The 18,563-nt window shown below is 46.0% G+C and overlaps 3 protein-coding genes across 6 annotated transcripts; 2 read left to right on the top strand and 1 right to left on the bottom strand.

Moving 5' to 3' along the window:
- The first annotated feature begins 5,699 nt into the window (after positions 1 to 5,699).
- Positions 5,700 to 14,319, top strand: LOC136550239 (putative cysteine-rich receptor-like protein kinase 20). 4 transcript variants are annotated; one of them, XM_066541738.1, is made up of 6 exons: positions 5,700 to 6,586; positions 9,954 to 10,061; positions 12,577 to 12,752; positions 12,907 to 13,355; positions 13,472 to 13,622; positions 13,710 to 14,319. In XM_066541738.1, exons 1-6 carry the CDS (start codon positions 5,764 to 5,766, stop codon positions 14,022 to 14,024), a joined length of 2,022 nt encoding a protein of 673 aa, XP_066397835.1. In that variant the 5' UTR covers positions 5,700 to 5,763; the 3' UTR covers positions 14,025 to 14,319. The 4 variants fall into 4 exon arrangements, with proteins under 4 accessions (XP_066397835.1, XP_066397834.1, XP_066397838.1 ...); XM_066541737.1 differs by having other exon boundaries at positions 12,562 to 12,752; positions 13,710 to 14,318; XM_066541741.1 differs by lacking the exon at positions 9,954 to 10,061.
- Positions 10,190 to 12,260, top strand: LOC136550241 (ATP-dependent helicase HRQ1-like). The gene has a single exon (XM_066541742.1). The coding sequence runs from the start codon at positions 10,969 to 10,971 to the stop codon at positions 11,761 to 11,763; it is 795 nt and encodes a 264-aa protein (XP_066397839.1). The 5' UTR covers positions 10,190 to 10,968; the 3' UTR covers positions 11,764 to 12,260.
- Positions 14,320 to 14,387: 68 nt separating the features above from the next.
- LOC136550242 (uncharacterized) lies at positions 14,388 to 17,814 on the bottom strand. Its single transcript, XM_066541743.1, has 5 exons — positions 17,750 to 17,814; positions 16,875 to 17,564; positions 16,533 to 16,604; positions 15,513 to 15,584; positions 14,388 to 14,489 (listed from the first exon to the last, which is right to left on the bottom strand). The coding sequence occupies exons 2-5, from the start codon at positions 16,957 to 16,959 to the stop codon at positions 14,395 to 14,397; spliced, it is 324 nt and encodes a 107-aa protein (XP_066397840.1). The 5' UTR covers positions 16,960 to 17,564; positions 17,750 to 17,814; the 3' UTR covers positions 14,388 to 14,394.
- Positions 17,815 to 18,563: the final 749 nt, after the last annotated feature.

Consider the following 18,563-nt stretch of genomic DNA (forward strand, 5'->3'; position numbering starts at 1 on the left):
GTGATGAGTATCATGAGATACTGAGGTTGACTCATCACTTGGCCGCCATCGAGCTTGAGCATCATTGCAAACAACGGCTTGCTGCTCTACTACCTCGGCCATACCGGACACGTTCGGTAGGCATACCAAACATGTCTGGTATGTGCAGGCAGACAGCAGGTCATGCGCTGCTTGCACTTCTTGCTCCAGCTCGGCGCTCTTGAGGTCTTGTGAGGCTTCTTCACTACATGAAGACAAAATGGACATACTTTCCATTGACTCGATCTCAAGTGCATCATCACATTTGGATTTTCCATATAACTCAACAAGTCTAGTCCAAATGAGATGAGCACTCTTCGGAGGTGAGTGTCCATTAAAGATTGCCTCATCTTGAACCTCTACACTCAATGTACTCAAAATAATATTAATAGCTTGAGCATTGAGTTGCACGCATATCTCTTCCTCTTTTGACAAAGTTTTGTAGTTTCTCCAATCAACTATAGAAAGAGGTATGCTTACATCCACAATATGCTCAATAAGAGGACTAATATCTCTAAAAGCATTGAGTACATGAATTGACCAAGGTAGAAAGTTTGAACCATCATTTTGGAAAAGCACCGGCTCCAACTCGATAGGCGTCGACATTGTTTTCTCATGGCAGTGAAGCTTTAGGTGAGAACCTCGCTCTGATACCAATTGAAAGAACCTAGGATGCCGCCTAGAGAGGGGTGAATAGACGTTTCTAAAAATTAACACCTTTAAATGCGGAAATAATTACAAAAGGGAGTTTTCAAAATGGAAACTCCAAATTAAGAGTAATACCACCCCTCACAAGTTAGCCATAGAGTAAACAAGGTATAAAGAATATATCTAGAAGCTACAACCCTGCAACACAAAGTTAGAACAGAGAATAAATATTTTTCAGCACAGGTAGAAAATACCGGACGTGTCCAGTATGAATACTGGATGTGTCCGGTATACACGATTTCTATAGAGCAGCCCCAAACTTGCTCCTTTCGATTTCTATCTTCAAACCAAACTGCAGGTACCTACTAGAGATGAAAATAAACACAGAGAACCTGCACAAGAGCTGGAGCAATACAAATATAAAATGAAATGCAAATTGAGACACGATGTTTGTTTTACCGAAGTTCGGACTCGTTTGAGTCCTACTCTCCGTTGAGGGGGCTGCGGGCGACCCAGTGAAGGTTAGCTCTAGAGGGTACCATGAAGGTCACTCTAGCCAGAGTCTTTTTCAACTCCTTTTCCTCCTATTAGTTGATTCTAAGGTGGCAGAATCAACTGTTATAAACTTTCCAAGGCACACCACAATCTCTTGAATGCTCTCCGGCGACGCCTAGCCATCTAGGACCGAAGAGTCCAAGAGTAACAAATGCAAATCACAAGATTGACAATATACACAAGTGCTGAAGTGGTGGCTTGCTCTCTTTTTCAAATTCTCTCTTAACCCACAAATGGATTTTATGATTTGGATCACACACTCACTAAGAGAGGGTTTATAAGAGTTGGCAAGGCTCAAAAATGTGTATGTGTATCAGCAGCCTCCAAAGGTGGAGGATTGGGGGTATTTATAGCCCCCTTGGAAAAACTAGTCGTTTTATAGCCGTTGCGATACCAGACACGTCCGGTATGACTTACACTGCGCCAACGGTAACTGAGTTATAGTAACGTTTGTGAGGTGTCAGAACTCTCGATGAATGTCGAAACTTTCGACCGTTGGAACTCCCGACTCATGCCGGAACTCCCGACCCTCAGGGCATTTGAAAACTAGCCGTTGGCCTCTGGCCGTTCATACCGGACATGTCTGGTATGAATACCGGACACGTCCGATATGACCACTACAGTGAACTCTCCAAGTCAGTTAAGCGTGAGACGTCGAAACTCCCGACCATTGCCGGAACTCCCGACTGTCGGAACTCCCGACTTACATTGGAACTCCTGACGAACCAACCCGAGAACAACAACTTTATCATTGCTGGACAAATACCGGACACGTCCGGTATTGCTAGACCAGCAAAATACAGGTTAGCTCTTTTGTCTCTCAAACACTCAAAACTCACATAGGTTGGCTTGAGCACTTATGAAACATTATCTATCAACATGATGCATCCCTCTTAATAGTACAACATTCTTATTAACTCAATTATAAAGAGTATAACAAATTTAAACCTTTTGAGTTGATCTCTTTCAACCGAAGCCGTGTATTCCACTCTTTACAAAGTGAGGGTGCCAATCATGTTGATATTGATCTTTTTACTTGAGCATAGCCATCTTGAGCACGTGACTTGATTCTATTCATAAAATTTGAATAATCCCAAATGTATCAAGTCACTTCCATCAAACACTCCAATAGTGATTTGATTCTCCACATTGACATGACCATCATAGCTTGATTAGTACCTCAACTAAATGCAAGTACTTCCTTCTTCACCCTAGCTAGGTTCTTCGGCTGCCAAGCCGTCGCTTGCCTTCACCCTTGCTTAGTACCTCGAAGCATTTCCTTGCTATCTTCACCAACTCAAGCCATCAAGTCACATCTTGTGTTGAATCATCCATTCATTTGAATTATTATCTTTTTCATTTCAATTTAGCAAGCTTCAAATATGAGACCATTCCATATGCAATCCCTCATGTCTCATTAATTAATTCTTACGAGTTTGCTTTCACATAGTACATGAAAATCCCACAATAAATAAGCATTTGCATGAATTCTATTTGCATTGTTGTCTTGTGCTTGAACTAGATTGTTTATACAACACCACATCATTTTGGCTTTCAATAAGTATCTGTGAGATAACCCATTACCTGTCCACACTTAGCAAATGGGTTAGACATTTAATCACGTTGTCATTCAATCATCCAAAACTCACTAAAGGGCTAGATGCACTTTCAGCCATCTCCATCTCTGAAGACGTTGTCCCACACTGGAGTAGCCACTACAAAATAGGGCTACCCGCCGAAGGTCGCTGCAAGCTACCAAACTGACACAAGAGGAGCTACCTCAGGCGCACACCAAGCCTACCTTGTCCACCGAGATCCTAGCGCACACACCGCAGCTTCCCAGTAGCCTAGCTGTCTCAACTAAGGGCATTTGTAATAATACCATCATAGACTGACTGCATCTTAGCTAGGCTGCTCGACCTTCAGAGTTGTATCTTTAAGCAGTCTAGTGCGCATGTTTAGAATCGCGAGTCGTGTAACTCAACTCCTTTCTACCTTAATACAATGATACACATGGCTTGTGCGTATTCGAGAAAAAAAACATAAATCTTGGTTGGTAGGAAATTTAACACTAGATGAAGGGTGTGTATGAACAATTTATAAATATTTCAAAACAAAATTGGCCATGTAATCATATAAAATGGTTTTTTTTGCTAGGAATAGATAATAACAACACCCCTATCATCTGGTGGTCTAGCCAAACAAGGTGCTAGCTCTTGCCTAGCTACTATCATGGTTCTTAGAATTTCTATTCTATCTTGCAATTCTACATCTATGGTCTAAATTGATTAGACTAATTCTATATATTTCTATGATTTTATTACACACAGATATCCAACCCAATATGAATATGTGAGTACAATGTTGTCCAGTATCCATGCCAACAAAGCCTACATATGGCCAATGGTCTCGCCGGCGCCACCACCTCAATTTGTGCCATCCTCCCTCTAAGCCAGACGCGAGTAACCAATAATCCACCCACCTAAGCTCTAACCCTATCATTGGCCCCGTTCGCTGATCTGAAACTGGCTGAAAACACTGTTCTGGCTAAAATATTGTGAGAGAAAAATATTGTTCCGGCTGAAAAAAGAAGCCGAACAAGCCAAATATCATACCAGCCGAACGAGGCCATTGCCATCTTCAGAAAGCTCGCAAGATGTAAAAGAAAACAACAACAATCTAAGAAGTAAGCCTATCCTTTTTTTAAATGATTAAACAGGCTATAAGATTCTATTAATAATAATGAGGTAATGGAATAACGAAGTCCAAAATAAATAAACAAAATCCATAGGTACGAACATGTAAAGATTTTTTTTTTCTAATTCATCAATTTACTACACACGTTACTATAAACCAAAATGCAAAATGGAGGTGGTCTTGCACAGGGCCAGCATCCCCACGTTGGAGGCTGCAAGATAGCTTCCAAATCTCAAGATCTGTATAATTTGTTTTTTTTTTATGAAACTGGAGGGGTTTGCACCCTTACAGAGTTTTATTAAATTAAAAAGAGTACCGAAAAACAGTTACAAGCAGCTGGCAGCTGAGGTCAAGGAATTCAGGAAACAAAAAAGGAGGAGAAAAAGATAAAAGCTAACACTGAAAGCATCCTGGCTAAGCTAAACTTGTTATCCATTGATTAAACCTTGGGAGATACTTTCGCTCTGTCTTGAAACACTCTTTAGCCGACTGAAAACTTGGATTCTCTTGGCGAAAAATCATGTCATTTCTTATCTTCCAGATTGTCCAACACATCAGGATGATTATCTCCATGAAAAAAGGAACTTGGAGTTGATCCTTGAAGTTTTGTAAATTCTGAAAAGGGTCAACACTTTGATCTACTTGAACACTGATCCACGCCCAGCATTGAGTGGCAAATGGGCATTCAAGGAATCGGTGGATCAGAGACTCTTCAGTGGGACTATTGCACAGAATGCAGATCTATATAATTTGTCACCCGGGGATGTACGCCACCGGTGGAGATGAGATAATAATAATGCCTGACGATGGTCTACTGCATAGTATGCATGATTACATCGATTCCCCCAAGCACCAGTGGAGTCGTCAGTGAGACATACACATGACAGTCTTATTCTCTACTCCTTAATTATCTGGTAAACAGACTATGCTAAACAAGGCCAAGTGCATGCAGCTAAACTGCAAACGCATTACAAAATTGGCCAGCAGTAGCCTGTCCAAACAACAAATTAACCGTCCGTCTTGCTGATACCAGATCTAATAAGCTACGTTCAGGCCCACCAAATCCTTAAAAAAAACATTGACACGTCAGAGACTCACTCGTGTGTCAGAGCCAGAGCATCATCCATTGTAAAACTGAAAACTACGCGCTTTGGGGAGCAAAGCCATCAGCTAGCACAGCTAATAATAAGCAACATGTCCAGTCGAGAACGATACACGAAATTATCTCATATTTCCTGGCCTCCAATCTCTGTCACTGATTTATAGTTGGCGCCGTTCCTTGATCGAAGTCAACCCTCTCCAGCTTATAAACTAAATATACTTGCACTGTCACTGACTCACAGCGGCTCAAATGAAAAACTCCGAGAATGTATTTCATTGGGTTTGGGTATTAGTATATCTTATTATACTCCCTCTGTTCCAAAATAATTATACATGCATCTTGTTTCTTGAGAGTCATTTTTTTTAAAACTTAACTAAGCATATGAAAAATAGTATTAGCATTTATATCTAAAAATAAGTTCATTATAAATATATTCTTAATCAATCAAATATCACTTTCACTTGTTATGCATCATAAATATTAATATATATATATATATATATATATATATATATATATATATATATATATATATATCAAATTTCAAAAAAAAATTGCCGTTACTCTCAGACGGAGGGAGTTAAGTACTAGAATTAAGTCTAGCTTTTGCACTTAATAAACTACCTGCCCCGGCCGATGCCTATTAGTATAGACAAGTACATCTAGCTTCTGTGCCACTCTCACACGACACCAGCGCGATCCCCCAGTGTGTCCGATCCTCTCTCCACACCTAGCTAGCTACCATGCGTGTCCTCTTGCTCCTCCTCGCCGTGGCCTCTTCTCCGGCGACGGCGTCGGGCGACGGCGGCGCGGCCGTTCCAGTGGGGACTACCGTCTTGTCGTCCTTCTGCAACCCCACCAGCTCGAGCGTCCAGCGGACGTACCAGCCCAACAGCACGTTCGCAGCCAACCTCCAGAAGCTCGTGGCCGAGCTCCCGAGGAACGCCTCGGCGTCGGGCTTCTCGGCGGGGAGGTTCGGCGCCGCGGGCCCTGGCGCGGCGTACGGGATCGTGCTCTGCCGCGGCGACTACCTCGGCCAGCAGTGCGTGGACTGCCTCGCCGAGGGGTTCGTGCAGGCGGCCAGCAGGTGCCCCAGCAGCGTGGACGCGACCATGTACTACGACCAGTGCCAGCTCCGGTTCTCCGACCAGGACTTCCTCGCCGGAGCCGGAGCGGGCGCCGCCAACATGCCGGAGAGCGCCGCCTCGAACATGAACAAGGTGTCCGCCGGGAACACCGCCGCGTTCGACGCCCTGGTCACGCGGCTCGTGGACGCGGTGTCCGACGCCGCCAGCAACAGGAGCGCCCGCTACGCCACGGGCCAGGCCGGGTTCCCGCCGGAGAACATGAACGTGTACGCGCTCGTGCAGTGCACGCAGGATCTGACGACGGGGCAGTGCCGGGAGTGTCTGACCGGCCTCAGAGACCAGATGGCCAGTTTGTTCGCCGGGAAAGTGGGTGGGAGGATTCTCGGCGTGCGCTGCCACATCAGGTACGAGAAGGATGTCTTCTTCGCGCAGACCCAAGATATGCTGACGCTCACGCCGCTGCTAGGTTCGACCAAAGGTTAGTCCCAGTTCATAGTAAGTTTTTCTCCTTTGATTTTGTAGAAAACGAGAATCCCGTTTTACAAATTCGATGCAGAGTTCACAGAGCAATTCATTCATTAGTTCTCACTCACTCACTCTCTCTCTCACACACACCTTAATCAGTAGAATTAGTGTGTTTTAATTTCCCCTAAATAGCTTAGTCTTGGGAGTCCCCGTAGGGACGACGATGTGATGATAACTAATTTTACAAGGTCCCAACTGTTTGATTGTTAAAATGCATGCCACCTTTGCATACCCTTTCTTGTTAACAAGATGTAGTAGCTGATTTTATTGAATAACTTGAACCTTTCCCCTGGCACTCCATGGTTTATTTGCATCCCATATTTTATTATTTTCTACTCAACCATTCCAGAAAATTTGATGTTCTAGGATTCAAAAACTATGTCAGAAAACTTGGTGTTTTAGTTCTTGGACAATAGATTGAGCTCTCATATCAGTTTGAGATTGTGGTCTGCATGCCTTTACGCATTCCTTTTAATGAGGGGTGGGTAATTTCGGTTGAGCACAATCTATCCTAAAAATCCTACAACACCAAGGAATTTTTGGACAAATGAAGTATATACATTTTCTATATTTGGAGACTTAGTTTTTTTAGAAAGGCGGCAAGAGTTTTGCCGTAATTTTATTAGACGATGTTGAAGACTTATTTTGAAACTTGCTACATATGCGATTGGAATGTTTTAAACTACCAATTTATCCCTGGGGTTTACTAATTATTCCGCACATGGGAATGGGACTATGTAAAAGTACCAGTTTTTTTGTTTTTTGGTTCCTAAACCAAATCATGTCCCAATTATATTTTTGCTTGTTTTGGTTCCGAATAAGCTACCTCAAATGTGGATATGATACATCCAATTATTTATAAAATGTCTACAAGCTTTAACATACGTATAGTTATTTTCACAAGTCACCGGATGAAAATTTCAGTTGAACACACATTCAGAAGGTAATCGATGATATACAATGCTCCAGTGGTTTTTTAAAGCTAGAAGTTATGAGATAGATGATTAGTTAATGAAACTTCCAAGCAAGCTGTGAGATATAGTAATTAGAGAGGTGGCAACAAAACAAGTCTAGTTTTTCAATGCAATGGTCTAGCTACAATAGGTCAGACATCCAATGTTTACAATGCTAGTCAAAACCCAAGATCCAACAAGGAAAAATATACAAATTTTTCTTACGAATGCTACGACTTTTGTAGCTGTGGGCTGTAGCTTACACATACGTGCATCTGAATGAAAAATACACACTCCACAACATTTCTTCCCCATGTGTGACGTGTTGGAGTTAAAATATATGTGTTCGCATCAACATGTACTAGGTGCTTATCTTGGAGTAGGCCCCGCTTGAGACGTTGGGCCCCTGTAGAACCCAGAGAGCACGCCAGCCTGCTAGCTAAGGAAAATGCTCGGGCAGCGAATGATATGATTCGTGACTTTTTATCGATCGGTCCGGGGCCGGGTGTGACGACTGCCGAGCGCGAGGTCTTTTGTTGGTGTTTTTGCGTTTGGAATCGGCGACCAAATCGATCAGCCGTGATCCATCCAAACTCCTTTACTACTTGGCCTTTTCGGGAATACAAAAACGATGACAGCGCTGGGTTAGGTAGGGCCCTCCGATCGCTGTGGGATAGCAAAGATAGTGGTAGAAAAATTGCATTGGTTTCGGTTTCGGGGAATGGATCGGAGATCGATGAAAACAAAAGCTGAGGCACATGGATCTCATCCGTCCCCATCTGGACCGACGGCGACTTTTGTGTTTGACTGGTGGATCGGCCGCTGCATGAGTAGCAGGACTACTAGCTAGTGCTCCAGCTTGCTAGCTGCCGGTACCTCCCTGCTAGGAGTATTTCCAATTGGCTAGAAGAAGTACATGCATATGCATGAACAGTGTTTTCCAATTGCCGGTACCAAGATGGATCATTTCACGGCCACAAGTCTCGATTTTGTTAAAAATAGTACGGTACTGTTGTGACTGACCCCCGGCCCGTGTGGCCGACACAAGTAGGCGACCGTGTGCCGGACGAAATGCATGGTTAGACTAGTGTACAGGGCATTGCACTTTTGGACAGTTTTTATTCTCTTCATTCATTCACACGGGACACGGTTGATCTCGCTGTTGGTTTCGTCGTAAACGAAAGTAGATTATGTACTGCTGGTTGTCGGTTAATTTAGTACGATAGAAAAATACTATTTTAATATATAATGTACGATCATATATGAAAAGTGAAAAAGGCTGATGAACACGGACAGAACGGAGCCGCGGCGACACTCGGCACGTGCGTCACGAGTCGCCAGGTCTGCGAGTGCATTTCCCGAGACAGCTGCAGGCTGCCGCTGCCGACCGTAGCCCGTAGTCGTGCTTCGGTTCATCTCCTTTGGTTATAGAAAAAAAGGAAAGGGGGGAAACAGAACAGAATACGAGTACTACTATACTATGTTTCGCTTTGCCCTCCGCGCTCCTTCGTCACATCGAATATTTGCACGTTAATTAGGAAGACTAAGCTCATAAGCTAATTATAAAACTAATTACAGAAACCCTGGGCTAATTCGCGAGATGAATCTATTAAGCCTAATTAATCCATGGTTAGCACACGTTCACTGTAGCATAACATTATCAAATCGTAGACTAATTAGGCTTAATAGATTCGTCTCGTGGATTAACCTCCATATGTGGAATTAGTTTTGTAATTAACCTGTATTTAATACTTTTAATTGGTATCAAACATGCGACATGACAGGGCTAAAGTTTAGGCCTGGTATCCAAACCTCCTTTGACCTACTTTGCGTCGACGGCGGATGAGACGATGGTGAGGTGACATCTATCGATGGCTTCGTCCCCACCCACGGCGATCTTCTTTAGCCGCCGGACCGGAGAGACCACGCCGAGCACCGGTGTTTATTTGACGCTCCGGGCCTCGGTCCCCTTCCGATCTCGGGTCATCCTTGGTGGCTATGGCCGGTAGCGAAATGCACAGGGGCCTGCCTGACCTCTAGAGTCCAGACAGCAGGATTGAGGATTGACGACGTTCTATTCCATACATCGTGCCATCGAATTTGACACATCCCTCAAACCTCATACGATGGCAACCCATGCATCATCACTCACCTGGCCCGATCCGTCGCTGCCGGCCGGCGACCCCACAAAAACCGATGGCTAGCTTCATCCATATCATTCTTCTTGTCCCTTCTCACTGCACTGCAGACTATAGTACATTGCGGTCTCGAGTAGTTGTTGTCACTTGCCACTGTATATTGATGCCTGCATGCCTGCTTACTGCGCTAATTAACCCCCCGCGCCATGCATGTGTTCATCGTCGTCAGGTAGCAGCACGACGCTATGGATCGTCGCCGTCGTCGTCCCCGTGTCCGTGCTCCTGGCCTGCTTCCTGGCGTGCTTCCTCTGGATCAGAAAGCGGAGGAGGAGAGGAAGTTAAGTTACTTGTGCTTATTATTACAGGAGGTATATGCATCGTAGGCCTTTGAACTTGTCGCGTGGTGCCACTTAGGTCTACAAACTCTCAAATCGTACTTCTAACACCCTAATATTGTTTAAGTATGCCACTTAGGTCCATAACTCATCAGATCAAGGTTTTTGCCGACGTGGCGTCCACAGAGCGCACGTGAGCTGCGCGTGAGCCTAGTTTGGGACGTGCAAATAAGCAGAGAGGCCCCCCAGTTCTTTTCATATCCTCTATTTTCCTCTCGATTCGTCGTCAGACGTACGTAGGCGTCAGTAATGGCGGCGCAGCAACGCTCGGTGGTCCTCCCCGTGCGCGCGCTCGACGGCCGCGCTACGTCTGTGCGCCTGACCGCCACGGCCTCCGTGTGGGACCTCAAGGCAGCGCTGCGTGTCTGCTTCCCGCCCGCGTAGGCTGCCCCGGCCTTCCACCTCTTCCTCCTCGGCGGCAAGCTCCTCCTGGACGCCAAGCTCGCCAACCTCTCACTCGCCCGGGGCGAGTTCGTCTCCCTCATCCCCTTCACCGCCAAGCTCCTCCTGGACGCCAAGCTCGCCAACCTCTAGTACGTCGTCATCGACGAGGCTCACTCCTACAGGGGCGCCTTCGGCTGCCACACTGCGCTCATCCTCCGGTGGCTGAAGCGCGTGTGCGCGGACGTCTACGGGAGCCACCCGACCTTCATATCCTGCACGGCGACACTGGCGAACCCCCAGGAGCACATCACGGAGCTCGCCGGCCTGGACGCTGACGACGTTGAGCTCGTGCAGAACGACGGCAGCCCTTGCGGGCCCAAGCACTTCCTCCTGTGCAACCCGTCGGTGTCAAGGCAAGGGAGGTGCCTGAGCGCAGCGCAGGAGGTCTCCCACATCTTCGCCGAGATGGTCCAGCACAGGCTCCGGTGCATCGCCTTCTACAAGACGAGGAAGCTCTACGAGGCCGTGCTGGCGCGCGCGCGAGAGATCCTCGAGGAGACCTCGGTGGAGCTCGCGGACACCATCTGCGTGTACCGCGGCGGGTATGTCGCCGAGGACCGGAGGAGGATTGAGGCCGGCCTCTTCGGCGGGACGCTCCGCGGCATGGCGGCGACAAACACTCTCGAGCTCGGGATCGACGTCGGCGGCATCGACGCGACGCTACACCTCGGGTTCCCTGGCAGCATGGCGAGCCTGTGGCAACATGCGGGGTGTTCCGGGCGGAGGTCGAAGCCGTCCATCGCCATCTATGTCGGCCTCGACGACGCGCTGGACCAGTACTTCATGAGCTTCCCGCACAAGCTGTTCGGCAAGCCGGTGGAGCACTTCCACGTCGACTCTCGCAACCGCAAGGTCCTAGGGCAGCACCTCGCCTGCGCCGCTTTCGAGAAGCCGCTGTGCCCGAAGCACGACGCTAGGCACTTTGGTCCCGGCATGGACGGTGCCATGGTGACCCTGAGAGATCAGGGTCACCTGATGAACACGAACAGTTCCGATCAGTCAGACGTGTGGAAGTACGTCGGGCCTGACAAGAACCCTGCTCGCGCGGTGAGCATACGAGCGATCGAGCACGATAGGTACAAGGTGGTGGACAAGCAGGGCTACCGAGTGCTGGAGGAGATCGAGGAGAGCAAGGCTTTCTTCCAGGTGCACGAAGGCGTCGTGTACATGCACCAGGGCGTCATCTACTTGGTCGAGTAGCTGGATCTGTCGACGAGGACGGCGTGCTGCCGAGCAGCAGCTGATCTCAAGTACTACACCAGAGTTCATGACGTCACCGAGATCAACATCCTCCAAGACGACGACCATGGCGATGGAACTGCCGGTGATGAAACTGCATCATCATCATCGCCTAGGCTGGGGTTCGATGGCGGCGGGCACGTGGCGTCGCACGCACTGCTCAGCGTCCTGCCGCTACGCATGATGTGCGCTGCCTGCAACCTCGGGACGCGGTGCGCCGCCGCCGCGGCGCGCGGGAGCTGGAGCGGGAGCGGAGCTCCGGGTGATGGTGGTGACAGGGCGCCCGGGGTCCTGCTGCTGTACGACAAGCACCCTGGCGGCATCGGCCTGGCGGCGCAGGTGGAGCGCCTCTTCGGTGAGCTGCTGGTCGCGGCCCTGCAGCTGGTCTCGGCGTGCGGCTGCGCCGGCATGGATGGCTACCCGAGCTGCGTGCAGAAAAGAACTGGGGGCCTCTTTGCTTATTTGCACGCCCCAAACCAGGCTCACGCGCAGCTCACGTGCGCTCTGTGGACGCCACGTCGGCAAAAACCTTGATCTGATGAGTTATGGACCTAAGTGGCATGCTTAAACAACATTAGAGTGCCAGAAGTACGATTTGAGAATTTGTGGATCTAAGTGGCACCACGCGATAAGTTCTAAGGGCCTACGATGCATGTACCTCTCATTACAATACTCTTGAGTTGCTATTAGCTAGCGTAATATCAGTACTCCAAACTACTGTCGTCACTAACGGCGCGCGTGCGTGGCTTAATGTGTCAGTGATCAATATGTCAGGGAGGGTGAGCGTGCCCACCATGTCCATGGAGATGGAGCAGGTGCTCAAGCTCTGGCGGGTCGAGGAGAGCGACTCCGAGTTCTCCATCTTCGACTTCGACCAGATCGCCGACGCCACCGACAACTTCTCCGACGACCACAAGCTCGGCCAGGGCGGCTTCGGACCCGTCTACAAGGTACTGGGAGTACTATATAGTACTATACTGTCAGAAATCCCCTGTTTGCCTGTTTCTCATCTCATCATGCAGACCATCCAGCAATCGATTGGCATCCATACTCATCTTTTGTGCCACGTACTTACATTGTCATTGTCTGTGCATCATCATCCAGGGTGAGCTGCCGGGCGGCCTGGAGATCGCCATCAAGCGGCTGTCGTCGGTGTCGGTGCAGGGTCTGATGGAGTTCAAGACGGAGATCCAGCTGATCGCCAAGCTGCAGCACACCAACCTGGTGCGCCTGCAGGGGTGCTGCGTGCAGGCCGACGAGAAGATGCTCGTCTACGAGTACATGCACAACAAGAGCCTCGACTTCTTCATCTTCGACGGCGACAAAGGGAAGGCCCTGACCTGGGAGCGGCGGTTCCGGATCATCGACGGCGTCGCGCAGGGCTTGCTCTACCTGCACAAGCACTCGCGGCTGCGGGTCATCCACCGGGACCTCAAGGCCAGCAACATCCTCCTGGACCGCGACATGAACCCCAAGATCTCCGACTTCGGCATGGCCAGGATCTTCTGCTCCAACGTCACCGAGGCCAACACCACCAGGGTCGTCGGCACGCAGTGAGTTCTCTACTAACCATTTGCAGGACCAGCAGCAGGCTGCTGAATAATCACTACTGGCCACTAATCAAATTTAGGAATGGTCTTTAATTAATTTGTTCGTCCTGCTCGTTCAGTGGCTACATCGCTCCGGAATACGCTTCCGAGGGTCTCTTCTCCATCAAATCCGACGTTTTCAGCTTCGGGGTCTTGCTCCTCGAGATCATAAGCGGGAAGAGGACCGCCGGGTTCTACCAGTACGGCAAGTTCTTCAATCTCACAGGATATGTAAGTACGGCTATCCAGATTACCTGCAATGCGTGAAATTCAGAGTTGCGCGATTAGCCTGACAGAGCACTTGAATGGACAATACAGGCGTACCAGCTGTGGCAGGACGGGAAATGGCACGAGCTGGTGGACCCGGCGCTGGGCGACGACCTGCCGGTGAGCGAGGTGACGAGGTGCGTGCAGGTGGCGCTGCTGTGCGTGCAGGACAGCGCCGACGACCGGCCCAACATGTCGGAGGTGGTGGCCATGCTGGGGAGCGAGGGGGTCACCATGCCGGAGCCCCGCCAGCCGGCATACTACAACGTCCGGATCACCAGCCTCGCCGTGTCGTCCGACTCGTTCGGCGAGTCCTCATGCAGGATCACCAGCATCACCCTCACGGATCACGAGGAAGGCAGGTAGATAGCTAGTGGCGGCTGCTGTAGGTCGGTAACTGTACAGGACAGGATGGTCGTCATATGATCAGAATACAGAGACACGGAAAGAGAGACAGAAAGGATCAGGATAGGTTAACATGGTGCAAGATATGCCCATGCCCATGCCCATGAACGAACGCTTTTAGTTTCTTCTTGATTAGCTCCAGTAATTTTTGGTCCATATAGTTGACTTCACTGGTCTTCTGATCTGTAAACTTCTGGTATATTTGTATGTGCGCACTTTAGTATAAGAGCGACTGTAGTTGTACACATTTGAATGTGCTTACGGTGTTATATATTTTAGTATGGAACTACTAGTAATATTCTGAACAAGCCTTGCTGTCTGCTACTCTGCTCTAGGCTCCACCGCTCCATGCCTCCGAGCGCTTCCCTGCTGTTCTCCAGTTCCAGACGACCATGCCTGAACTTCGCGACATGGCTAATGGTGAGCCTGGGTTAAGATTAAATTAGGCATCTATGATCTGTCAATGTGAAGATTCATAAATATATGAAGCTCATGTTCGTGTTAGAGTATATTAGTTATTAGGCATCTCTTTTCTCCAGATTTGATTAATTTAGGATTGATTTCTAAGTTTTCCACCACATGGCTAAAGTAGCAACACATGAGCTGCATTTCTTATCAGTTATCATGCACTTTTGTTTTGAATCTACAAACTTGTGCAATTAAATTTGTGCTGTTTATTTATCATATGTCAATTATTAATTATAGCAATATATATATATATATATATATAGAACTACTATCCTGTAGCTGGCTACAGAATAACTTATTCTGTAGCCACTTTGAGTTACGATAATTACTATGTTAATTTACGAGATTATAGTAACTCCTTACTAAGTGGTTTAATATAACGTTATGGTAAATATCCCCGTGTGTTATAGTAACCCAACTATCGTAAATATGTATTGACATTACGGTAAATTAGTATATAAAATTATGGTAAATGGAGGTGGCTACAGAATAACTTATTCTGTAGCCGGCTACTGAATAGTCTCTCCCTATATATATATATATATATATATATATATATATATATATATATATATATATATATATATATATATATATATATATATATATACATACTGGTTCAAAGTAACTGGCCGGTTCAATTTGTTGGGTCCAAAACAATTGAACCGGCGGTTCAACCGGTTCTAAATGGTTGGACCAGTGAACCGATGGCCTCGCCGGTTCAATCTCCGATCCGGTCCTAATAACTTTGCCTCCAGGGACTGAAGATTCTTGAAAGAAATTCTTGAAAACTGAAACAGCGGTGCAATGTTTAAAATGCAGTGAGATTCCTTATTTACAAATGGAAAGAAATCCACTGACATAAATAAGGCAATGCTCCTACATCAAGGTAGTATGCACCAAGAGAAGCTGCTGCATTTTTTTAGAGCTAACATGGTAGTCTTCTTGGATAGGATAGTCTTTTGAGTAATGCATACTTACATCTGAAGCAGTTCATTCCAGAATCAACTATGAGAGCTCCAAATAGGTCAAGGTGTGTCAATCCAGTGAGACCTGCACTGACCAAATGATCTAAATTAATGCCATGATATAACTTACTGTGCAAAATATTGCCTATTGACACTGGAAAACCCTGCTACAATACAATTTTAAGTGATAATATGCTTGTGTTTAAACAAAAACAGTCATAAGTGATACCATTTAAGTGAAACAAAACACCAGAAGTGACAATAAGCTAACCAGAGAAATGACGCAAACATTACAGTATATAAGTGATAATATGCTTGTGTTTAAACAAAAACAGTCACAATATATCCAACTGATATGAGAAGCATACTTGCAAGAGATGCTAAACCAGTATCTGTGATTTGGCGATTGTCAAGATTAAGAGGCTTCATTGAGCTCAAGCCAGAGATCTTCTTCAAACCAATGTCAGTAACCAATGTAAAAAAGAAATTGATGCTCTGCAAATTACGTAGAGCGGCAGAAATAGAAAAATTAAGAACTTTCTTTAAGACAATGTGATTTACGATATATTTGTAACAATTTAAAATCATCCTAGTATTATGGTCCACCCTAGTGTAATAACAATTTAAAATAGGGAATCGACAATAAGTGTTTGAATAAGGAACATCTATTGAGAGCACATGTTGATTTCATCGAAGGCTGTAGCAACAATGCCAGGGAGGTGTTTAGTTTGGCAGCCATATATGAGGTGGCGCATCATGAGTTCATCCCATGAATTTTAGTGGAATCACCCATTCCTCAAGCTTATACAAACTATTAGTATGAGGGATGAGATGGTGGAGAATCAACCCATTATATTCTAGAAACCAAACAAAAAAGTGAGGGAAAAATGACAGACCCATCCATTCCTCAAACCAAACACACACTAAATTAACAAGCGGTTACACAATCTGAACTGGTCCAACGGTATGGATTAACAAGAAAACAAATCAATTGCCAATAATACTAGCATTTGTGCAGGCATTTTAAACAAACCTGAGAGATGACGAAGTCCATTGCTCCCAACTTCAGTGTCTGAAAGCTCCAGGACTTTTAGCTGCATGAGGCCTATAGCACATCAAGATGCAAAGATAGATTAAAAGATGCTTTGAGGCAGCCAAACAAAACAAAAAGATTATAGTATCTAATAGTGAAAAAGAGAACACATTTAGGATTCAGCAGAGAGAGATGGTTAATAAGCACAAAAGAGAGTTAAACGGCAACAGTTTATTCAGTGGTTTTTGTCTTAACCTTTTTCTTAACAAAGCACCAGGCAAACAAGGAGAAAATGATAACTGCCACTGTAATCTAGAATTTACCAATGCATTGAACACTCACCTTTCAGGTGAAATAGACCCTCATCACCAATCTTACATGAGTCCAAGTTCAAGCACTCCAAGCTGATCAAATCTGAAAGGAACATAGGGCATCAGAAAAGAACTAAAAAGCAGTTTCTCATTACGCACGAATCAATACTAAGAGACACCATAATTATGATGCACTTCTAGAAGGATCAATACAAGAAGTGTGGGTTTCCACGGTTCCAGTAAATGTTGTGCTTATAGGCTATAGCGCTGCACATAATTTTAGGACAAAGAGTGCAATATCCTCCTTGAAGACGCCATTCCAGGCTTGCATCATGAAAGAAACAGTACCAATTTGTTAGGAAAAGATATGGGCTGATCCAGCAGGGAGGCCCAAGTCCCCACCCCACCTGCTGGAGCACCATGGAGAGCAAGATGGGAGGGGAGGGAGGAGGAGGGGCCAGGGCGCTGGAGGAAGTATAAGGAGATGAGCCACTGGGAAAAGGTCTGATTATTTTTCTTAGACATAGTGATTAGGTTCTACGGAAGACTAAATCAAAATGTTTTTCAACGAAATATGCAACATAGTTGTTTCTTAGATAATAAATCCCATGGTGAACCAATATAAAGATAATGAATTGATAAAACTTACCTTTAAAATGAATTAAACATGCATCTGTAATGTGGCTGAATCCTAAATTTAGAGCCTTCAATTTTATAAGACCTGCAAGGCAGTGCCAGTAAAATGAACAAAACAAAATTTGTAGTCATGAAGGATATGGAATTTAGTGGCAGCCAGCCAGCTTGCAGCAATTATGTCTGACCATTAATCTAGACAAGAAAAACAAGGAACCAATCTCCTATAACAGACTTAGATTCAACAAGGTCAGTAATCTGCATCATGTTTACCTTGCAAGTTCTCACAGCCTTCATCGCATATGCCACACCAACTTAGATTCAACAAGGCCAACGAATTCATAAGTCATGACTAATTCTAGAGACGAATCTATTAATTCTAATTAGTTCATGATTAGTGAATGTGATGCTACAGTAAACATATGTTAATCATGACTTGATTAGGCTTAATAAATTCTTCACGGCTAGCTTATGCAATTAGTTTTAAATTTATCTCATGTTTAGTCCTCCTAACAGACACAAAACATTAGATGTGATAGGGACTAAACTTTAGCCCTTATCTTAAGGCCACTTTGGTAGAGCAATACATGAGCCTACCTTAAGGTCACTTAGGTTGAGCTTTACTTCCTGATTCCCCCAAAAAAATGATTCTCATGGGAGAACAAGGTGGGGAGCTGGTGAGAATCAATTCTGAAGGTGAGCAATAGGAATCCGTGAAAAGTATGGTTTTTTCTGCTACACGCCTCCTATAATAAAAAACGAGAATCGCTCCCTTGGATTCCTGCGTGAAGCTGGGTGATTTTGCCCGTTTGGTAGGGCTCCGCACTGAAGTTGAGCGTGAAGGTGGAGCTGGGAGCGGTGCCAAAGGGCCCTGATGCCAAATAGCTTCGGAGCAGTAACAGATCGTGCAGATATTCACATCTGCCTAGTGCTAGCTCCATAGTCGACCTTGACTTGGGAGATCGGGGCCGTTGCAAAGGCATGGCCTGCTGGTGCTGCCCAACCATGCATGCCAAATTGCCAATTCCACTTCCATGCTGTTGCTTTCAAGAGAGATTGAGACACTATACAACGTGTTCAATGTTAA

This window comes from Miscanthus floridulus, chromosome 4, assembly GCF_019320115.1.
Source record: "Miscanthus floridulus cultivar M001 chromosome 4, ASM1932011v1, whole genome shotgun sequence".
NCBI lineage: Eukaryota > Viridiplantae > Streptophyta > Magnoliopsida > Poales > Poaceae > Miscanthus > Miscanthus floridulus.

Excerpts from the sequence above, each read along its gene's own strand:
- LOC136550242 (XM_066541743.1), bottom strand. The coding sequence starts at position 16,959 with ATGTTCCTTTCAGATTTGATCAGCTTGGAGTGCTTGAACTTGGACTCA. Across the intron at positions 15,585-16,532 it reads TGGACTTCGTCATCTCTCAG|GTCTCACTGGATTGACACAC; the intron begins GTTTGTTTAAAA and ends TGGTCAGTGCAG. Across the intron at positions 14,490-15,512 it reads TGGAATGAACTGCTTCAGAT|GCTCACCATTAGCCATGTCG; the intron begins GTAAGTATGCAT and ends ATCTTAACCCAG.
- LOC136550239 (XM_066541737.1), top strand. The coding sequence starts at position 5,764 with ATGCGTGTCCTCTTGCTCCTCCTCGCCGTGGCCTCTTCTCCGGCGACG. Across the intron at positions 10,062-12,561 it reads AAAGCGGAGGAGGAGAGGAA|TGATCAATATGTCAGGGAGG; the intron begins GTTAAGTTACTT and ends TTAATGTGTCAG. Across the intron at positions 13,356-13,471 it reads ACCAGGGTCGTCGGCACGCA|TGGCTACATCGCTCCGGAAT; the intron begins GTGAGTTCTCTA and ends CTGCTCGTTCAG.
- LOC136550241 (XM_066541742.1), top strand. The coding sequence starts at position 10,969 with ATGGTCCAGCACAGGCTCCGGTGCATCGCCTTCTACAAGACGAGGAAG.